Below are 22,068 nucleotides of genomic sequence, written 5' to 3'. Positions count from 1 at the left end.
CTGTACATAGCGTAGCCTCCGTTGCAGACTCTGAAGCGGCTTTTTGGGGGGCTAAATAATACACTTTTTGCAGCCACCCCGTAACTATCAGCCATCCTGTAACCATCAGCCGCGGCTGATGGTTACAGGATGGCTGATAGTTACGGGGTGGCTGCAAAAAGTGTATTATTTAGCCCCCCAAAAAGCCGCTTCAGAGTCTGCAACGGAGGCTAACATAGCGTCTGTCTTCTCTGTCATAACCAGTGGAAGATTAGCACATCTGTTCATTGAGTTCATTTGACCTAAACTGGTTCGAGATCACTTTCCTTTCACTTTATTTCAGCACCAAGGGCGGTTAAGCACGGATATGTTCGCCCATTCCTTTATAGGCGTTCGGCACTTCGGACTGTCTGTTGGCTTGTACATGGATGGCATTCAGCACCAAGGGCAGTTTATGGATATGTTCGCCCATTCCTTTACATGTGTTCAGCACTTGAAACTGGATGGTTACCTGTCTATGGATGGCATTCAGCACCAAGGACAGTTTAGATATGGATATGTTTGCCCGATCCCTTAAAGGCATTCAGCACTTGGGACTGTCTGTTCACTTGAATATGGAAGGCGTTAAATACAGGCTGTTTTTCCGCATGTATATATCTTATGTTTTAAGAAAAATAGTGCAATCTAACGACATCTACTGACAATGTGTCTATAGAATCTGCAGCCTTTAGTCACAAATGCACTAATATCAAAAGGAAAAGACACAGCTTTTTGGATTTTTTCTTTAATTTTATTCACACAACACACACACAGAACAAACATGCATCCATTGTTCTTTAGATGGACATACAGTGTGTTCTCACTTTTCCGTAATGTTGGGTGAATTGTGTCACAACATTGTCATTCTGCTACAAGGTGTACTTGCCACTTTGATAACAGCAATATCCACATATTAAGCACACCTCAGGATGCAAGCTGCCAAGCAGGTCTACTGTGCTTGCTTATTCATTGATGCATGCCACTGGTTTGGCATTTGTCAATAATGTAAAATCTTAAACTTAAGTAAACTTCATAGGTCACAACATTTACTAAAGTGCTTCCTCACCATGTACTATTTCATATGTTAAAAAATAAATTCCTAATGGTACGAAATTAGAATAAAAAAATCATAAAGCTGTAACTGTTGCCACAGTGTTATGTTGCCAGCATTGAAGATTTACTGAAGGGTGAAAAAAATCGTTCAAAATAGAAGTGATAATCAAATTTTCGAGTTTTCTTGCCACCGCAATCGTAAACGGGGATGGAATTTGGACAATATAAACGATTAAATGTTGAGAAGTCACTGCTCTAATACATTTTTTTGTTTGAAGCACACAAAAATCTCCAAACTCAAACGGATGGTTTGAAGAAGTTAGAAATTCTTCTTAACTATAGAACATCAGCATTCCAATTAGAATGTTCATGTAGAGAATAAGGCACTTTCATTGGCTCAATTTGTAAGTTGACAAATTAAAATGTTCACCGTAAAAATAAGGGCAGCTCATTGGTTCAACAGACGTTTTGAGAGATTTTGACAAAATACATTTTCCATCCTGATGTTCTGTACCATTGAAGGAACTGCCATTAATTAAAAAGCAAGTAGTGGCATTTCCTATAAGGTCTGAAGCAAGACAAACTCTTTGTATTTACAGTACAGAAGTTAGAAAAAAAGGCCACATATCACTAATTTCGATGTTTTGCATGAAAAGCTTGATATGATATCAGGTGATTCCAAGTCTACCATGTTTCTGTTCCCAGTGAAATGACAGTAAGGATTGTCCAGTAACAATACAAAATTAAAAATCATTCCACAATGATGTAAAACACAGCAAACACACAACAAACATAGGAATGCAGCTTGTCAATCAATCAATCAATCAATCAAAAATCAATCAATCAATCACATCTTGATTGGTCCATGTGGCGTCAGATCTGCAAGGAAAACGATCGAAACAACACATATTAGTTATGTCTGACTAATATTTAGATACATGTCTACCAAACATTAGCTGTGCCACTTTCCTAGTACAGTACTATAGAGAAATTCAACATAAGGCTGCACCAAGTAATTTTTATGGATGACGTCCTTTGGAAACCCTAAATCTAATGCGAGAGCGCGGAAAAAAAACAAGAAGGGCCGAAAAAAACAAGATGCCTAGATTTGAAAAATCTTGTCAGCAGGTAAAATCTGCACTGCTGACAGGATGATCAGTAGAAAAATTGCACTACTGAGAGGACGATCCTGTCAGCAGTAGAAAAAATGCACTGCTGACAGGATGATCCAATTTTTTCTACTGATGACAGGATCATCCTGTCAGTAAGTAGCCACATCCTTATTTATGCATTTTGCGTGAGGAGTTATATGCATTTTGTGTGACCAGTTTTACATTAATCTTACGATTTGCGGCACTGTCGTAACTCTTTGGTCATAGTTACAGGAAGCGGAATTTCTTGTTTTTTTTCTGGGTACAGACCAAAATCAATGCGCGCGCGGACGTCATCCATAAAAATTACTTGGTGCAGCCTAACTAATAAAAACATATTGTAAATTTCTTGATAAATGTATAGAACTTATCATACTTTCATGATGAAGAACGATCAAAACTGGTTGCTTCAAACTTTGCAGTACACCAGGGGATTTGGAATCTCCAACAAATCTTCAACGTCTAATATCTCTACGATTGCATTATCATATAACAGAATATGCAAATATACAGCTATCATCTGTGCGTCTTGTCAAATATTTTATTTTCCATAATGTACAAGTGGCAGCAAAAATATAAGTTGGGCACAACTTGAGTCCCCGTCACTTTGTCTTCGTCCATTTATTTGCATTTTCATGTTCAATTTGAATAAAAAAAATTAAAATTAAAACAAAAACAGACACTGACCTTACACCTCGTGGAGCGCGATGACGTCACAGTCCCTCGCGATGATGTCCTTCAGGCTGAACTCGCCCTCCACTTCCTGCACGACGTGAGTCAGGTTGGCCGTCATGAACCTGAAGTCCTTCCCCCCGAGCTGAGCGGGGAAGGCCGTCACCAGCTCCTGGCGAGCCTGGAGAACAGAGACGTACAATGTTATGTAGTATTCACCCTGTTGTATTATTAAAGGCATCCAGAGCATTTTATGAGGCTTGAAACTTGAATTAAAAAAAACTTGACATTAACGGAGCAAAGATACGGTGTCGTTGTGTGATGAGAACTGATAGAAAATCCAAGCCTTAATAGGCTGATCCTGACTGTCTATCACAGTTAGCGGTTCGACCAATGAGAGAGTGACTGCATGCCCGTAAAAGATTACCATGTAGATTATTTTTGTGCCGTTTTTGCGCACATTTGAAAAGAAATCCGAACGCAAATGTGGTATACAGTGGCATTAATTGTCAATTTCATAAAGATTACAGCAACTAGAATATTTCCAATTTTTAAGTCTTATAAAATGATCTGGGTGCCTTTAAAGCCAGTAGCTACACATTTGAGTAATGAGGCTATTGTAATGTGTTCCAGGCCGAAAAATGTAGCTATTATTTGTTTGTTTGAGTGTGTTCTGTAAATGCATTTAAGTTCGCGTGTTTTTAATTTCGCACTAGGGGGTAAACGGAGTTTTAAGTTTGCGGCAGTGCTATAGTCACATACTGCTACAGTATTGGACAAAAATGTTTGCGGTGGTTTTAAATTTGCTGAGCTGAGAAGGTGGTCCCTAGCTCCTGACGAGCCTAGACAACATTTTTTTCAGAGACATTTCGCTCAATGCAAGGCCGTCGAGGGCCACTTCTAAAAATTGAATGAATTGACGTGATTGGTTTAAACTGAATGTTCCTAAGGTGAGAAATAGCGGGGTAAGTTTGTTTTGAAGGTTTGTAGGTTATAACCTGGGGGAAAGTAGTGAGCTGGGAGGGAGTTCCATAGTTTTGCTGTTACTGTAGAATGACTTTGAGGCTTGTAGTTGTACAGTAAAGTGGTGTGAGTCAGAGGAGAACCTGTGGTACGCTGTACATACATGTACTGTAGTATGGATATTATTACTGATGTCCCCGTAGCTTGGCAGTACGAGAGAAGAAGAACGAATAAAGACCCTACCTGGTCCAGGGTCTTCTTCATGTCGATCCAGGTGCGGCCCAACTTGACGCGGCGGTACGTCTTGTCCAGCAGCTTCACCTTCATGTTCCTTGGCATGGGGATGGTGTCTGAGGGGCGGAACAAGACACTCGTCTTTATCAGTGTACTGGTACACATGCTTATTTGTATGACAACGCCTCTCTTAAGTCTTCGTCTGTGCGAAACAACCCCTCGATGTTTGGGGCAATAACAGCCCCTTTCTACACTTTCTCTGTCCCTTCTCTAACTAGAGAGAAGCAGTTTTGAAAAAGTCAACTACAAATGAGAGACAAGTATTGGAGTCAATCTGGAAATGAGTGTTCAGCATTTAGTTTTTGTGGAGTCGTGTGGCGCAACGGCAGAGCGTTCGACTCAGAACCAAGAGGTCCCGAGTTCGAATCCTGTCATGTCACCGATCTTGTGCCCTTGGGAAAGGCACTTTACACGACTTTCCTCACTCCACCCAGGTGTAAATGGGTACCTGACTTCGGTTGGGGAAAGTCGTATTGAGGTCAACTTGTGGCGCCGAATGGCAGCCGCCCAGACCCTTGCGACAGTTCCACAAAGTGTGGATAAGATATCATATATGTTGTGTATTGTGTGAAACCTGTAATACCCTGCATCAATTCAGCGCTAGTAAGGCTGTCATTGCGGGTAATTTCTGACCAATAAAACCATTATTATTTAGGTACGCATCCCTGCCGTTTGCGTCACACTCACCATCATCCTCATCCTCCACGTATCCTGGAGGAGAGGTTGGTCGAGGGGCGGGGGAGGCGGTTGCCCAGGAGACGGGGCGGGACTCGATGTCCTTGCCCAGACGAGTCTCTTCCTCCATGGAGAAGCCGAAGTTCTTCCTGGTCATGTTCTCCTCGACGGACTTCAGCGGGTTGAAGGACGACAAGACCACCGGGGGCTGGTTGAAGTGAGCTTGCTTCACCTGACCGGATAAAACATAATTTTATTGCACAACAATTGTACAAGGTGCAAAGCATGGTCCATAACTAGAGTTCCATAACTAGAGTTCCATAAGGCTAGTTTACCTAATACAATAGTGTGTTGTAGGGGCCCAAGGGCTGTAGAAGGACTGCAGGACCATCGGGGGCTGGTTGAAGCAAGTGAGCTTCCTTCACCTGACCAGATAAAAGACAATCTTAGTGCACAACAATTGTACAAGGTGCAAAGCAATTGGTCCATAACTAGAGTTCCATAACTAGAGTTCCATAACTAGAGTTCCATAAGGCTAGTCTACCTAATACAATAGTGTGCTGTAGGGGCCCAAGGGCTGTAGAAGGACTGCAGGACCATCGGGGGCTGGTTGAAGCAAGTGAGCTTCCTTCACCTGATGAGATAAATTATCTATTAATTTATTTATTTATTGGTTTGGCTGTTCAGGACACAAAGCCAGGGCTGCCCAACTAGCCTATGGTTATTACAGCCCTGCTGACAAAGACAAGACATTCAATGGAATTTTTGACATGGACAGCATAACGAGCTAGGACAATATTCTAATACATGTACATATTAAAAACTATCTTATATAGATGATTAACAAACACTCTATAATGGCATCTACATCAAGAGGTCAGGGTCAGTATGTATACTGTAATTCTTGTTGCGTTCACTGCAACTTTATGTCCACTGTTTTCACAGTCATCTCAGTTTGTACCGTGAACTCATCATCACTGTGGAATTATCTATGATTCCTTCACACATCCATTCTGCAAATCACTTGTCGCCACCGTGAAGTTAAAGTTTATTGAAAATGTCCATTTTCCTTACACCGTGAATTTTGCTACCGCTTTCATTTAGAATATTGAACATTCTTGCCTTGATGAGACTGGCGGCAGAGCTTGGGCGGAAGATGGCGGATGTCGGACGGAAATCGCTCCACCCTGTTCCCATCTTTTTTCCTCCTACCAAAAATGAATGAAAAGAAGTGAGACTCAAAATGGAGAAGAGGTGCCCTACAATGATACTGTAAATTTACTATTTGGCACTTTTTAAAGATTTATTTTCAAACTGTAAATGTAGTAGCTTTCCCTTCAAAACAATTCTGACCAAATGTCGTGTACGTTCATGCAACAAATCTTTAAATCAAAATCAATACATTTTTCTGCTCCCATATATGTATGTGTTGCTTGAAATTGCCCCCCCACAAAATTGTTTATGGTGCTGTAGCTACATGTTCATGTAGTTTATGGTTCAATTTACACAAAACACATCATTCCTAATATTTTCATCTGTTCAAATCGTTTTACCGTAACATATGAACATGACAAAAGTTCCTACTCACCTTCTGACGATTTCTTGCATTTCCAGATCAGGATCACCGCCATGAAAGTGACGGCAAGGGCTGACACGGTGGCGATGCAAGCGATCAGGATGACATCTTCTCCACTCGCCTGAATAAAACAATGAACAACGTTACAGCAAAGGAAAGTGATCTCGATCCAGTTCATCTCACTGAAGACCTAATCTTTCACTGGTCGTGACAGAGAAGACAGACGCTATGTACAGTATTTACAGGTTCATTGTACGGGGAAATTCCCCTAGCTCTTTTCGACAAGCACGATGAACAATGGACCACGGCTTAACGTCTGGTCCTAAGGACTGCACCCCTTTACGATAGCGTGCTTGTCGAGTGAGCAACAAAGCCGGTATCAAACTCACGGCTTCTAGTTCTCGAGGCAAGATCGCTAACCACTGGACTACATACGCTACTACTGCACAACCTGAACTTCATTTCTGGCGCAAAGATTCTGTCTGACCAACATCTTGATTGCTTCTCCGACAAAACTTACAGGTCAGGACGAGAATATACCCCAGGCCAGAATGCCCCTGGGTTAGTTCTGACCTGGGGTATCTTCTGGCCTGCTACACTCTGGTACTAACTAGCATACTATGATTATTGGCTGGCCACTCACCACGCCTGTGCCATAGTAACGGTCGCAGTTCACGAGAATTATCAATATTAAAGAACCGAAACAACACAAGATTGGCCTGAAAAGGGACAAGTTTATTTGAGCACTTTTCTAAAAGAGAACTCTAACATTCTCTGAGCCAAGGTATAAACAAACTTACTACTACAAACTATAATTTTTTACGTCAGGAAGGAGAAAAGGACTACTCTTGTCAAACTGAGAAACACTGAAATGAACGTGCCATGTGCAAAGGTCACGGGATGGAGATCACGTGGTAACCGAGGGCCAAAGCAATTCTTTCAATGTAGCTAATTACAGAAAAATTTCCCAAATTATCGATATTCAAGAACCAAAACAACACAAGATTGGCCTGAGAAGGGAAAAGTATATTTGAGTACTTTTCCGAAAGAGAACGCCAAAAGCATGCTATAATGAATTCAATGCGCTCCGTTCTGTTGATGGATTCAATTACATACTATGAGGTGATAATCCTTACTGTGTACAGATAGGTACATATACATAAAAAGATGTTTGGACATTAGAACAAGCAATGTATAAGTCTACGACGCGTTAAATTTCGATATGTTGCTCTATCCCATATGATTGTGTGTAATCAAACTCAGTTGTATGCACCTATTTGTTTGTATGTATGTATGTATGTATGTATGTATGTATGTATGTATGTATGTACATGTATGTATGTATAGGCGCGGAAGGCGAGGGAAGAGAACCCTGCACAGCCACAACCCAGCCTACAGTACAGCAGCTGCGGCTGGTGTTTCCCTGCAAGGATTGGACTGATCAGCCACGGCCGCACCCACAAGGACAACTGAAGTTGAGGTCCTCATCGACTACGATGGACGAACATCATCATCATCACGTATAGATGTATGTATGTATAGATGTAGTAGACCTTACGAAAGTCGCTGAACTTTTGTTTTGTCAATAAAGATTGTTACATCATTGGCTGGCCACTCACCACGGTGCAATGGCCGAGTGGGTAGAGTGTTCGCCTTGCACAAGGTAGGTCGTGAGTTCGATTGCCGGCCGGGTCATACCAAAGACTTTAAAAATGGTACATACTGCTTTCTATGATTAGCACTCAGCATTTGGGAAAGAGTATGGAAGTTAAACAGACATCACTACCAGCGGACTAGCCCCCTGCCGTAGAGACTTGCACAAAGTTGTGTGGCCCAAGGGCTGAGAATCGGAGATGGGCGCCGCCATGTGTTCCACTAAGTTGCGCGGGAGGACTTTAACTTTAACTCACCACGCCTGTGCCGTAGTAACGCTCACGGTTCACGAACATGATGGGGACGGTCTCCATGGTGTTCCCGGCAAACGTCACGGTCATCGGCTGGTTCACCGCCTCCCACAGGCGGACGAGGACGGCATCCACCTCATCCTCTGGACCAGTCACGGTGAAGTCAACAATGATGCTTCCTGGTGTGGTGGAAGGAAGAGACACACGCTCAAATTTCAACCACTTAACGCCCGGACAGACGCTTACAAACATTCATTCTTCCCCCGCACCATCCCCCAGTGGAACGCCCTGCCTGGCGCGGTTGTTATGGCTCCCACCGTTGAGTTATTCCGCCCCAGGCTGGAGGCCTGCCCGCCTTAGCCTGGCACCTCCTCCCTCCCCTACTTTGCCCCTCGCGGGGTTATTTGGGGGTAATCGAAGTTGAAGTTGAAGAGTAAACACTAAGTCATAGCATAGCATTCATAGCAGGCGGCATCGTGTGACGCAATTGGTGTTTTGCCCAGAACCGAGAGGTCCCGGGTTCGAAACCACTGATAAGCCCTGATGTTGTGCCCTTGGGAACGGCACTTAACACGACTTTCCTCATTCCACCCAGGTGTGAATGGGTACCTGACTTTGGTTGGGGAAGGTTGTATTGAGGTCACCTGGTGGCAAATCGCAGCCGTCCAGACCCTTGCGACAGTTCCACAAAGTGCAAGTGTGGACCAAATATATATCTGTTGCCCATGTACATGCGTATTATGTGACTGTAAACCCTGCACCAATTCAGCACTAGAAAGGCTGCCATTGCCACGGGTAATTTCTGACCAATAAAAACATTATATGTACATATACTTTTCCAAAGTCAAAGGTCTGAATCTACTTTCGAAAGAAAGCTTTTTAAATGGACTCGTTGCCACCAAGTACTGTGGATGCAAGCATCCTCATTAGATGGAATCAAGAGTTTCTGGGTTCAAATCCACTGACATGCTATCGACGTTGTACAAAAAAAACAACAACAAACAAACAAACAAACAAACAACCAACCAAACATACCTGCAGAAGCATCCACAGCGGAGATGTAGACATCGCTGTACTTGGCATTCAGTTCGTTCATCATGAAGATCTCAAAGTGCGTCTCGTGCTCTTGAACAGTGGAGAAGTCTGCGTCGAAGGTGATCTGCGCACGTTTCTCCACCCCGCCGGGGAGCTCGAAGCCCACAGGGAAGACATCGATGGGCTCTGGGGAGTAGGTGAAGTCGTACTCTGCCATATTCTGGTCGTTGGTGACGAGGAATTCCAGCTGGTAACGGCTGTTTAAAGTACATGTAAAACAAATATATAAGACACGTTATTACATAATACAACATAATTTACTAGTGACTAAGAGTAAGTTACCGTTAACAAATCAAGAATTACAGTGGCTCACCTGACGTCAGACAGCTGAAGGTTGACGAAGGTTGCGTAACCAGTGAGGGGGTTGAAGGTCGCGGCGGTTTCCCCAGAAAGGCTTCCGTTGTACATTCCAGGGAACGGTTCCACCAGAGAGACTGTGACGGCCCAGGTCATCCCCTGAATGGGTGAAACGATAATTATAAATATGGGTTTAACTCTTTGTGTGTGTGTGTGTGTGTGTGTGTGTGTGTGTGTGTGTGTGCTAAAAATCCCTTTTGAAATCCTTATGGTGTGCAATGTTAAACAGTTTCAAATAAACATTTCATAATAATTTAATTTAATATTGTTCTTTTGATAGCTACACATACATGTACTTGGTTTTGCCTGAAATTAGTCAAAAAGGCCAAAGACATGGAAGGATGCATTATGTAACTGCAATTCTTGTTTCTTTCACGGTAACTTTATATGAAAAAAATATTTGCCTTCCCTCCATCCCCATCTCTCCACAACATTTAGTATAATACGATACCTACTACTCCTCATCCTTCCCCAGAACATCACCAACTTGTGTGTGCATTTGCCGCCACCGTGAAGTTAAAGTTCAGTGAAAAAGTCCATTTTCCTTACACCATGAAGATAAGGTAAATTACAGTAATCTTATGTACCTTCCATGCGATGTCAGGCAGTGCCTGTCCAGTCACAGCGTCCCTTAGTTCCATCTGGAGGCTGAAGGGTTGGTTAACCGGCACTGTCTCTGGTTGGCTCAGCATACCCACTGGAATGAGATTAAGATATTTAATTACCAGGCTGTGCAAATAGCTTATATTATATTAGTAACCTTTTCTTTTTTTAAATTTTTTTTAATTTTCTTAATTGCGTTTTACAAGAAGAACAATAATACAAACAAGAGAAAATCAAAGAACAGGAAAATGAACATAAGCCATGGATCCAAAACAATAAGTACACTAAAGTGGAAACAGAAATGGACTACTTGTAAATATAAGTAATATCCAAAATGATAGTAATAACAGCCTCATTGGCAAATAAATGTAACAAAATCAGTATCAACTAAAGATAGCTAGATATTGAAATTAAACAGAACTTAAGTTGACAAATTGATATGTTAGTAACCTTTTCTATCAATATATGGGTGGAGGAAATCATAAAGAATACATTTTGTAGACAACACATAAGTTAGAGAACAATTAAGTCAATATCATCATTGTTTTTACTGTGATAATTGGCATGTGACATTTACTAACACTGTTTAGTACATTTGCATGATAACTTCACACTTTGAGCATTTCAAATCCGCGCAAAAACAAGCCGTACAATGATTCCCTTAGTTTCGCGAGCCAACAAAAACCCTGCAACGATTTTCAGTGAGTTCTCACAATACAACGAAGTCATATTTTTTGCATCATGGATGTCGCTATACATTGTGATAGTGTTGTTTGAACTAATCACGTACAGAAATGACTAAGTAAATTGACTTTCAAAATCAAATTTTCGGGCCCTAATATTGCTTGGGTTTCCTTTTCAGACACGTACCTGTCACAGGCATGGTAGCCACAGTCAGAGACTGTGAGAACACCAGCAGAGGTGTCTGGGTGGCCTGACTCACTGTGAAGTGGATGGTGTAGCCCTCGCCACTATGGAGAGAAACACAAAAATATTTGTTTGTTTATTGGTTCGCACAAATGAAATAAGAAACAGAGGCAAATAAATATACAAAATATAACAATAGTGCAGGAGGAGGGGGAAACCCGGGAGGCTTTTCTAAGCCCTCCTCCTATGAACTAACTAAATATAATAATGATAATGAGATACAATAATTAAGAAAACTACAGATAAAACCAATTTCTAATACGCTTCAATAGAAGAAAATAATGGAACATAATACATAAATACATCAATAAGTATACAATAAATCAATAACAATATGTCAAGATTCTGAAATAAAACAAAATGAAAATCAAAGTAACCAAAAATTGAGATTTAAAAGTTAAAATATTCTATATTTCATTCTCAGCAAAAATGGTCGATGATTACAATGTCTTTAACTTTTAAAGACACCAGTTGTGGCACGCTTCTTAAGTCTTCTGACAAAGTTACGATGCTGCCTGACGTGTATTTCAATGAAACTATTTAAGTGTCAATAGACTGATCTAATTCTAACTCCAGCCCTTCAAGCACATGCCAATTTGCCCACTAATTTCAGCATGATACCGTGACACTTGGATGGTTAACGTTTAGCACACTGAAGTAGCCGTTCGGCACCCAGTTCATTCCCTATTGGTTTCATAGTTAGGCAGCAGGGAGAAGTTCAAAGCTGTGCGACCATACCTGTGAGTAGGGATGCGAACCTAAACCTACGTTCAGGTTCAGGTTCGGATCCAGAGGTTTAGGTTCAGGTCCGGACCTAATAAGTCGGAACCTGAACCCATGGCATATTTGAACAATGTTATAACTGCATATATAACACGAGCAACTTGGCTGAATTAAGTTGAAGACTCTTTAATAAAGACTACTATCAAAGACATGGCATAACTGCAGATTGAAATAAACTCAAACTTGTCTGGTTTATTCACTGGTAAGTTCTGACACAACAGTGCAAGTGATCCCTGTAAGTGATTGTAAGGTAGTGTAGTCTTTACACCGATTCACTTGACTTTTTGTGCAGTTTAGGGATGTGTACTTATACTCACATTCAGGTTCAGGTCAGGATTGAATCACTGAGTTTAGTTTTTTTGGACCTGAACCTAAACGTTTTTGAGAGTCCGGATTTGGTACAGCGTTTAGGTGTGCATCCCTACCTGTGAGTGATCTGCAGGTCGGTGAAGTTGGCCCACCCGTTGACGTACGGGACGCTGGTGCTGCCTTTCAGCAGAGCGCGCGCGTCAGACCCCTCCCCAAGCTGCAATGTTGCCGTGATCTCCCAGGGGGAGTTAGTGTAACCAAGATGGATGATGACGTTACCCTAAAAATGGCAACACAATGATTTAACAGTATTCAAAGTGTTTCAAAATGTAGTGGACTTTCTTGGTTGTGGTACTGCGTATTATGATTATCAAGTTACTAAAATCTCTTAAGACATAAACTTCCTGCAAGTTTGTACAATGTATTACCTACTAGTGGCATTGGAAAGTAAAAAGACTTGGCCAGAACAAAGTGTTACCCTTTCTCTTTTCAAGAAGTACAGTATCTTTTAAAGAATTTTTTTTGTTTTTAACGGGTCTCTATGACAGTTGAATCTGGGCTGACAAAGTGGTTTGAGTGGCGGAGGAGATGTCTGACACTCGACATACGTCAATCAAGTCATGTCATGCATACCTCGGCGTCCAGTGCCTGGATCTTTGGCTGAACGGAGAAGCTCGCTCCCTCGTGAAGCGGCTCAGGCTCAACAACCACACGGAGCGACGACGGAGTGGCGTACGTCACCGACACGGCGGGATCCACAGTCAGCTGTGACCACTCCTCGCTCCCTACCGGCGCAACGGGCCCGTTGATGGATGCACTTGTCACGTTGACTCCCAAGACGCTCGACAGAGCTCCTGGTCATGAAAAATGTGAGACAAGTCAATTACATCTATTAGTGTTATACTGTATTGTACTGTCATCAGTTCAGTTCAGTTCCTCCCACAGTTAAGTTGACAGGTATATCCGAAGACCATGGATTGATGAACTCCACGGCCGTGCACTTCATCAATATAGTGATGAACTCCATGGCCAAGGAATTCATCGATATAGCGATGAAGTCAACGGCAATGTTGACACTAGTACCGGCGATTCGCAATGGAATTCATCAATATGGTGATGAACACAACGGCAATGTTGATACTAGTACTGGTGATTCGCCACGGAATTCATCAATATAGCGATGAACTCAACGGCAATGCTGACACTAATAGCGGTGATTCGCAATGGAATTCATCAATATGGTGATGAACTCAATGGCCATGCCAAGACGATTTAGTGATGAACTCAACGGCAATGGCGACGCTGATAGCGGCGATTCGCCGTGGAATTCATCAATTTAGTGATGAACTCCACAGCCATGTCAAGCATGTGCAAACCGACAATTGTCGAGCTCAGCAGGACTAAAGTTAAGTGCAGAGGAAGATACTTGCCTGTTTGAAGGGCATCGACAAGTGAAGCCTCCAGTTCTTTCAGCTGGTCGTATGTCAAACTGTTCTGGGCAGTGCTGTTGACGTTCTGGCCTGGCGAGTCTCCAATCTGCAGCTGCACGGTGACCCCTCCGGCCGCACGACGGCGACGCTTCCCGCCCTCGCTCACGACATTCATTCGCCGAATTTTGTCGCGCGGGATGTTCAAGAACAGGCAGAGGTTCTCCGCTAGGTTGTCCCCGAAGAAATCGTCCACGGTGATTGGCGGGAGGCCGAAGGCAATAGTGATGACGTCGGAGGTCTTGATGTCGATGATCGTTGAACCCTTGATGGTGAAATACAGCGTCTGCTCTTCGATGTTCATGAAGTTGGCCCCAGCAGCATCCTGGTGCGTTGGGTAATGATCACCAGCCAGCACGGTACCTTTTCCGTCACCTGCGTCGTTCTTCGGCAGCACATAGACGTCGTCGGCGTAGACGTCAAGCCTCTCGGGGTTGGAGAAATAGATGCCAACCACCAGGGTGTCGTCATCATCTGCATTCAGCATGAAATAGCGGGATTCCCGGGGGGAGACGCCGCTGAAGTGTATCAGATAGTCCTGGCCCAGCGCGACCACCCCCATGAAGGTGGAGATGCGCTTGGAGCAGGTGTAGCCTGCACACCAGCCATGGTCCTGGAAGGTGGAAAACAAGTATTATTTATTTACTTATTTATGTATTTCTTGGTTCAGCATGTTATTACAATGTATATGCCAGGGTTGCCCAACTAGCCTGAGGCTATTTCTAAGGGCAAACCCAAGGAAAAAAAACACATAGTCATTACGTTAAACACACAAACAGTACAGTTAAAAGTTAACATTCATATATATTATACATACCCAAACATACTCTCAAACCCACTGTTTTTCAAAGTGGCGGATACATGTAACCCGGCAGATTAATGTTAACAAAGGTTACACAATTTGTATCTAAGAACTTACCTGTGTGCGAAAGAACTTAAATACTGCATGTCAAACACGGTGGAAGACGAAACACATTTTATTTCAAACTGTCCCTTTTACAATCATGAAAGAAAGGAGCTGTTTCACGAGGCCACTAAATTCCATCTTAATTTCCCCAATTTCACAGACACAAAAAACATACTCTCCTCTTAACATCACAAAACCCACACATTACAGAAGAAATGGGATCATTCATCTTCCACTGTTTTTGAAAAAGAAGCCGATTGAACCCAATAAGTAGAATTTAGTGTCAGTAGTTAGACTAGAGTAGTCACACGCTATACTGTTCCTCATTGTCTGTCCATCCTTTTCATGTTTCACGTACTTGCAAGTAGCCTACTGGCAAGAACTTGCAATAAACTTCTATATATGGAATGCTAACCTGGGGTCCATTGATCAGATCAATATAGCCATTGGAGAGCATAGCGACAGGGGAGAGACGTCGGGTCTCAGTGTCGGCATCCATACTCTCCATCACCAGCATGCCGTAGTCGATGTCCCAGCACTTGTACGTCTGCATGTCATCACTCTTCTCACACTCGTCATTACGGACAATACCTGAGGGTGCACATCAAAGAAATAAAGGATAGGAAAGTGATCTCGATCCAGTTTAGCTCACTGAAGACCTTAAATCTTCCACTGGTTGTGAGAGAGAAGACAGACGTTTTGTATAGTATTTACAGGTTCATTGTACGGGGAAATACCCCTAGCTCTTTTTGACAAGCACAATGAACATTGGACCACGGCTTAACATCCTGTCCTTAGGACTGCCACCCTTTCCGGTAGCGTGCATGTCGGGTGAGCGACAAGGCTGGGATCGAACTCGCGGCTTTTACTTCCAGAGGCAAGATCGCTAACCACCGGACTACACATGCTACCTTGGTCAAATAGTCATCATCTAGGCGTGACTATCTCATGGGAGCTCATGGCCCTTCTGTTTCTATAGCCCTTGGGCCACACACTTGTGCAAGAAGTACAGGTCATTTTTGTAAGTGCTGAGAAGCAGTATGTCTCATTTGTAAAGTTTTTGTTATGACCCGATATTTTGTAAATTAAAGTGAATTGAAGAAAAATCATCATGCTGTAATTCTTGTTTCTTTCACTGTAACGTTATGTTCACTGTTTTCATGGTCACCTCTGTACTGTGAACTTTTCATCACTGTGAAAAAGCTGTTGTGATTATATATGATTCCTTCACATTTCTGTTCTGTAAATCACTTGCCGCCACGGTGAAAACGTCCATTTTCCTTACACCGTGAAATTTTTTTACCGTGAAGATAAAGTGAATTACAGTAATAAAATAATTCCTACCTGGTCCGTTTGGTGCAAGGACGGAGGGGTCAATCTTGTTTCCAGACAGGTCGGCCAGCATGGTCTTGGGGATTCGGTAGTCTCCTCTACCATACCTGAATGAATGAATGAATGTCTGGTTTATTTCAGTAATAAAATCACAATAAAATCACAATCAATAACAAGCCATTGCAGTTACAAGAGCGCTGAATTAAGGCATGATTTACAGGTGCAAAACTTCTTATGTACAGACTACAGAGCAAAACGAGATCAGTTATTCAGTAAATGGACAACAAACGGCATCGTGGTGTTCCTAAACCTCAGTGCTCCACCGTGTATATCCTGAGCCTATATATAGCGGGCAACCAGCTAGCAAAGTGGGTGAGACTGATACAGACAGCGCAAATTTTCTACAGAGCTCAATGTGTCTTTGGTATAAGGTGATCAGAGACAGTCCAACGCAGGGCCAGGATGGAAAATTTTTTTACCTTGTCCGTCCCAAAATCTGAACTTTATGACATGCAATTGATGAAAATGTATCTTCGTAAGCTTAAAATGACGAATTTAACAAGGAAAACACCTTGGCTCCTGAACAATGAGTGGGACGGAAAAAAAAATGCTGGTCTAACGCTAAGTCATAGTTTACATAGTTCTGACCTAGTATGACTTGACATGACTCTCTTTTGTACTGATTCTGGGATGCCAAACAGGGCAAATGTATCACTTTTGTCACACCCTCCCGACAGAAAAAAATGCTGGTCCAACGCTAAGTCATAGTATACATAGTTCTGACCTACATGTAGTATGACTTAACATGACTCTCTTTTGTACTGATTCTGGGATGCCAAACTGGGATGGCAAATGTATCACTTATCTCACACCCTCCCGTACCTTGCGTCTCCGTCCCACTCCCAGTCCGACTGTGCAATCACAGCTCCCGGCCGAGTTTCTCCGAGCAACGTCCCATCCAGGTCCTTTCCGAGCACTTGCAGCTTGCCGTCACAGGACATGTCCACACAATCAGAAGGATTGATTTTGCTGTGTTGGCAAAGCGAGGGATTGAAGAACATATTTCAGTTGAACTTGGGGAGTTTTTCTTCATTTGTGTCAAAATACATGACATGTAGCAGAAATTCTTCTTGAAACTATCAGAAAAATAGTGTTTTTCTAGTAACTAGCAGTATATCATCAGTATATCATAGTAGCAGGTAAAAGTATTTACCTTGTTGTGTTTGCATAGCGAGGGATTGTTTGTCTGTTTTGTTTGTTTGTTTGTTTTGTTTATTGGTTCGCACAAATGAAATAAGGAACAGAGGAAAATAAATATACAAAATATAACAATAGTGCAGGAGGTGGATGGAAACCTGTGAGGCTTTTCTAAGCCCTCCTCTTATGAACTAACTAATGATAATAATAATGAAATACAACTTATTATACGGAAAACCATAGATATAACCAGCCGGTTTCTGGTAAATGACAATAAGAAAACTATGATTCTATGGAGTAGAATTTCTACGTACAACTTTCCATCTTGAAGTTCATGGGTTTGGTATTTTCTATCTTTTATGTCTAGGTCCCATTAGTTAAACTTTCCCTCAAATTTTAAAGAAAGGGATTTTTCACTTGTATAATAACCAAAATACACGAAATACCTACCGAACATTGGGTCTGTCATAGAATACCGGGTTGTCCACATTGTCAGTAGCAATATCCTCAGTTGAAAAAGGGTGTGTCCCATCCTCGTTCCCTGGCCAGGTATGCAGCGCAACATCTTCTTTCCCGCCACACGCTTCCTTGTAATTAGCAAAGTTCACACCTGCCAGAGGCAAAGATATTTAGAAAATTTTTGGACGAAAATGCCCATTGCAATTTGTTCAAGAGTAATGATATTTGGTAAGTGGGTACTAGATGTTAGAAAGACGAAGGTCAAGGTCGATTTTGCCCCCCCCAGTCAATTATTCCATTATTCCAGTGTTTTCCATAATCGCTTTCAGTTGATTCATGTAACATATATAATTCATGTCAGGTGGACCATTTTGCAGATAGCAATTATGCAAACATCTAAGTGGTAAGTAGGAATTTCATACTTGTGACATGTATAAGTAAGTTGAAGGTGTACATACCGAATCATACATGTAGATTAACATGAGAATGTATATTTGCATGATGTTTTATTCATAGTTTGTGATGATAACCTGCAAATCTTGAAACTTCTGGTCTTCATGGTTAAAATGTTGTAAGTTACCCATTATGATGCAAAATCAGCTAAAAAGCACCAAAAAATGATCAATTGCACCCCTACCACTTATCAACGTGCGTCCTCCTAGGGAAGTGTAGGCCATTTGGGTGTCCCATGTGTGCAGCGGGGAGCCACTACTGCCAGAGTTGAAGCCGGGTAGAGACATTCCGACAAAACCTCCAGAGTTCCCCTTGCTGCTGCCAAAGCCCAAACCTCCCACGCCACTGGCAATTTTCAGGTTGTCGTCTGACCGTACGTCCACAACATCAGCGTCACAGTCGAATTCCGCACTTCGTCCGACGAACAAGGAATCCCTGACCGTAACAGACTTATCCGCCATCTAAAAGGAGACACTGGTTACTGTTCTTTTCTACTGCACGGTCATTATCACCACTAAAGTGATTATAGATTGTCTTTCTTCCAAGAGACTTAAAGTTTATAAATGTATACAAGTTCTAATCAAAATTGATTTATGTTAGTTTACATGAGAGAATTGGTACACATCATCTAAATAAATGATAACATGACAATTTGCAATGTCTCGGAAATAAATCACAAGCCATTGTTGTCATTACTTTATTTCTGGGCTAAGTGTCCTTCTTGATGTGTAGCCATACGTTAATTTCTGATATCTGTTGTTGGTAAGCTGTCTCTGCCAGGCCTCCACTGATGCAAACTACACAACTGCCAGTAGCACACTGAAGCCTATAGTTTACATTATCCAGCCTTATATAGTTTTATTGGTGTCTGACACCTTCCCACATCTCACTGGCGACTTTAGTCATTTAGTCGTTTAGGCAACCTAGAAAGCGATTTGTCGGGTCATGGACATTCGAATCTGAGTTTCAAAGAGGTTGGTTGGTTGGGGTGTTGACAGGGGATACCTAAGTTATCCCTTGAACTTTTGAGGTCACAGCCATGTTTGCCATTGCCAAGATTGTGTATATCAAGCGAATGACACAGTACTTAATATTTATCTTGCCATGGCTACAATGTCATCAAATGCAAAAGTAAAAAGTTTAACAAACCACGTGGGACAGAGATGGGGGCTTAATGATTGACGAGAAGAAGCCATTGCGGTTGTCTACAAAAGTCATGCCCTCCACAACGGCACTGGATTCAGACTGGAAGTACAGGCCGTAGCTCCAACACTTGGAGATGACGAAGTTACGGATCAGGGAGCAACCCGGCTGGCCGTCCTCGTACAGATGGATGCCATGTAGAGCTGCAAATTTTAAGAAGGCACAGCAAACATGCGTGTTATAACCCTTGTCCTGTTGGATTTCCAGAGCAAAGATACACTGTATACCCCCATTGCTGAAGTGCCCAGACACGTTTGAAACAAAGGATACTAGTTGGATATTGGTCATTTTTAGTTACTTCCCTTTACAACAAGGCTACAAGGGCGTATTCTATTGTGTATGTATGATAATTAGTACAAGGCCAGGAAAGGAAGACATTGCACAAACCTACTAAGTGTCCTAAAACAGACCTCAAGAACAAAGGAATTGGAGACCTAATAAGAACAGCAAAGAAACTCAGAGAGCTACGGCAGCTCGAAGGAAAGAAGGCACAGTGGAAAGAAAAGAAGAAAGACTGAATGCAGCCAGAGGCTGTTTCCACAACCTCTGAGCCGCAGAACACAGTGGATCATCATCACGTATGATAATTAACCAGTTTATTATTATTATATCAACTAACCTGTGTGGATCACATTGTCCCTCCATTCCCAGTCGGCATCTGTGCATGGTTCCCCATCCATGTGGATTCCGATGCGCTCTGCTCCAGCAATGTGGTTGCCCTAAAATCACGATCAACAATTGTTCATAATAAAACAGCACAGAAAATCCAGGGGGGATGAAACAACCCTGTCAAAAAAAGTCATAGGGAGCACACCCTAGCCAAAAAAAGCCGGTGGGAATGACCACTGCAACAATATGTAATTGTGTATATCTGCGGAATTCTAAATGTGTACTGTGTTAATGTGCTGTTCTGTTATGTACTTAATATGTATATTTGAATTAAATTATGTGGAAAAAAATATCAACAATTGTTCATAAATCATAAAATACAAGACTATCATATTACAAACATTTGCGCGTGCTAAGATTGCTCAGGTGACATAAAGGTACTTGCTACTAAGGGGTTCACCTTTTTTGTCTTCTGAAAGTAATAGTAAAATTCTAAGCTCAAACCAAACTAATCATTGTAGATACCAAACGTTTCAAAACTGACTGAATGACCTACTATATATTAAATATATTTGTTACAACTCGATATTTGACCTTTGGATGACTGTGTTTATTATATAAGCTTGTCCGTATTGGACTGCCCAACCCAAATGCTGTTATTGTGTATGTCAGCTGTAATTATTATTTTCAGAGGACTGGTGATGTCTGATATTTAAGCTGCTTGCTAGAGGGCATCGCCTCTGTGTCCTCTACATTCTTTTGTTGATAAATAAAATTAGCCAGAGAGTAGCGTGGTGACGTGTAGCGCAATGGTTAGAACATACGATTGTCAAACAAGGGGACCCGCGTTCGATCCCGAGTTGCCCCCAGACATGTCTGGACATGTGCCCCAACGTTGTGCCCTTGGGAAAGGCACTTAACACAAATTTCCTCACTTTATTTAGGTGTAAATGAATACCTAGCTTCGGTTAGGGACATCCCTGGGATAGGACGTTAAATGGAGGTCCCGTGTTTGGGAGAGCCACACCCCATTCACATTAAAGAACCCACCACATCTTTCGAAAAAGAGGAGGGGCATGCCCTGATGTGAGTGGATCAAAAAGTGAATGTCCTACCTGCAGCACGACGTGTGTGGCATCCTGAATCTCCAGAGCGGCCTCCCACTTCTCACTCTTACTCTCGTAACGGTCCTGGTAAGTTCCGGGCCAGATGGACTGAACCATCAGGTTGTTATACAAGAGGCTCCCTCGCCCCTCCACAATAGCGCCTGTAAAGTCAACGATAATCACATATCAGGGATTTTTCTTGGAAAAAATGGCAAGGTGGTCTGCCGCACTGCATCCAAGTGGGTAGATGGTGTCCTAAGGGTGTTTTCTCTACTACCTTTCACAGTGCTTTAGGGAAATAATTAAAACGGGTCATTCTAAGGCTTCTTGAGGGGCAAAAGTACTGTCGGACAGGTCACAGTTGTATGTGACCACGTGTGACCTAGTAGCATCTCTGGTCAATCAGAATTCTATGCTTGTCTGTTTCCCTCTTTAGATTATTAGCCCTGAGTTCATCATGGTATATCTATCATATAGCCAGATGCTGTCAACCAATCAATTTTTTTCTTTCAATTTACGGCATATATTTATTCATTTTGCAGCTGGTTTAACGATTTACAGTACGGTTGAAACCTTTTTTGGAAACAATCGAAAAGTTCAGGATGTTACCCACCTTGTCCAACTGTATGGTGGATGACGTTGTTGGTCACGTTGAGGTTGTTCGTTCCAAAGACTCCCAGACCTGGAGCATATCCGCTGTGCATGACAGAGTTGTCTACGAATGACGCTCGGTCGGCCTCAATATCTCCGAGGTCCAAAAATGCCAGAGAGTAGCGTGGATCGTAGGAGGCAGTCCATCCCTCCTGTCCAGTCCGGACAAACTCAACGTTGCTCAGACGGGCGTAGCCTGAAACAAGAATGATAATTATCGATGTGATTGACATACGATGTCTTCGTGGTAATAACACGCTTGCCCATCAATTGCAAATCAAATG

General features: G+C 42.3%; 1 protein-coding gene across 1 annotated transcript in view; it reads right to left on the bottom strand.

The window, feature by feature from the left end:
• Window positions 1-747: 747 nt before the first annotated feature.
• Window positions 748-22,068, bottom strand: part of LOC136448665 (fibrocystin-L-like) — a 78,665-nt gene continuing 57,344 nt past the window's right edge. Inside the window, exons 63-85 of the mRNA XM_066448305.1 lie at window positions 21,747-21,980; window positions 21,143-21,294; window positions 20,038-20,137; window positions 19,365-19,561; window positions 18,400-18,676; window positions 17,754-17,913; window positions 16,989-17,135; window positions 16,119-16,213; window positions 15,190-15,365; window positions 13,811-14,480; window positions 13,014-13,234; window positions 12,497-12,660; window positions 11,232-11,332; window positions 10,346-10,455; window positions 9,715-9,857; window positions 9,342-9,598; window positions 8,313-8,485; window positions 6,415-6,523; window positions 5,949-6,034; window positions 4,839-5,058; window positions 4,101-4,207; window positions 2,910-3,075; window positions 748-1,950 (exon numbers count right to left, since the gene is read on the bottom strand). Of these exons, the coding sequence (XP_066304402.1) occupies window positions 2,911-3,075; window positions 4,101-4,207; window positions 4,839-5,058; window positions 5,949-6,034; window positions 6,415-6,523; window positions 8,313-8,485; window positions 9,342-9,598; window positions 9,715-9,857; window positions 10,346-10,455; window positions 11,232-11,332; window positions 12,497-12,660; window positions 13,014-13,234; window positions 13,811-14,480; window positions 15,190-15,365; window positions 16,119-16,213; window positions 16,989-17,135; window positions 17,754-17,913; window positions 18,400-18,676; window positions 19,365-19,561; window positions 20,038-20,137; window positions 21,143-21,294; window positions 21,747-21,980 (4,064 nt within the window). The 3' untranslated portion in view covers window positions 748-1,950; window position 2,910. The remainder of the gene's footprint in view (window positions 1,951-2,909; window positions 3,076-4,100; window positions 4,208-4,838; window positions 5,059-5,948; window positions 6,035-6,414; window positions 6,524-8,312; window positions 8,486-9,341; window positions 9,599-9,714; window positions 9,858-10,345; window positions 10,456-11,231; window positions 11,333-12,496; window positions 12,661-13,013; window positions 13,235-13,810; window positions 14,481-15,189; window positions 15,366-16,118; window positions 16,214-16,988; window positions 17,136-17,753; window positions 17,914-18,399; window positions 18,677-19,364; window positions 19,562-20,037; window positions 20,138-21,142; window positions 21,295-21,746; window positions 21,981-22,068) is intronic.

Source organism: Branchiostoma lanceolatum, chromosome 14 (genome assembly GCF_035083965.1).
Source record: "Branchiostoma lanceolatum isolate klBraLanc5 chromosome 14, klBraLanc5.hap2, whole genome shotgun sequence".
Lineage (NCBI taxonomy): Eukaryota > Metazoa > Chordata > Leptocardii > Amphioxiformes > Branchiostomatidae > Branchiostoma > Branchiostoma lanceolatum.
The sequence above is the reverse complement of the archived record's forward strand: the minus strand, read 5'-3'. Positions and strand labels throughout refer to the sequence as shown.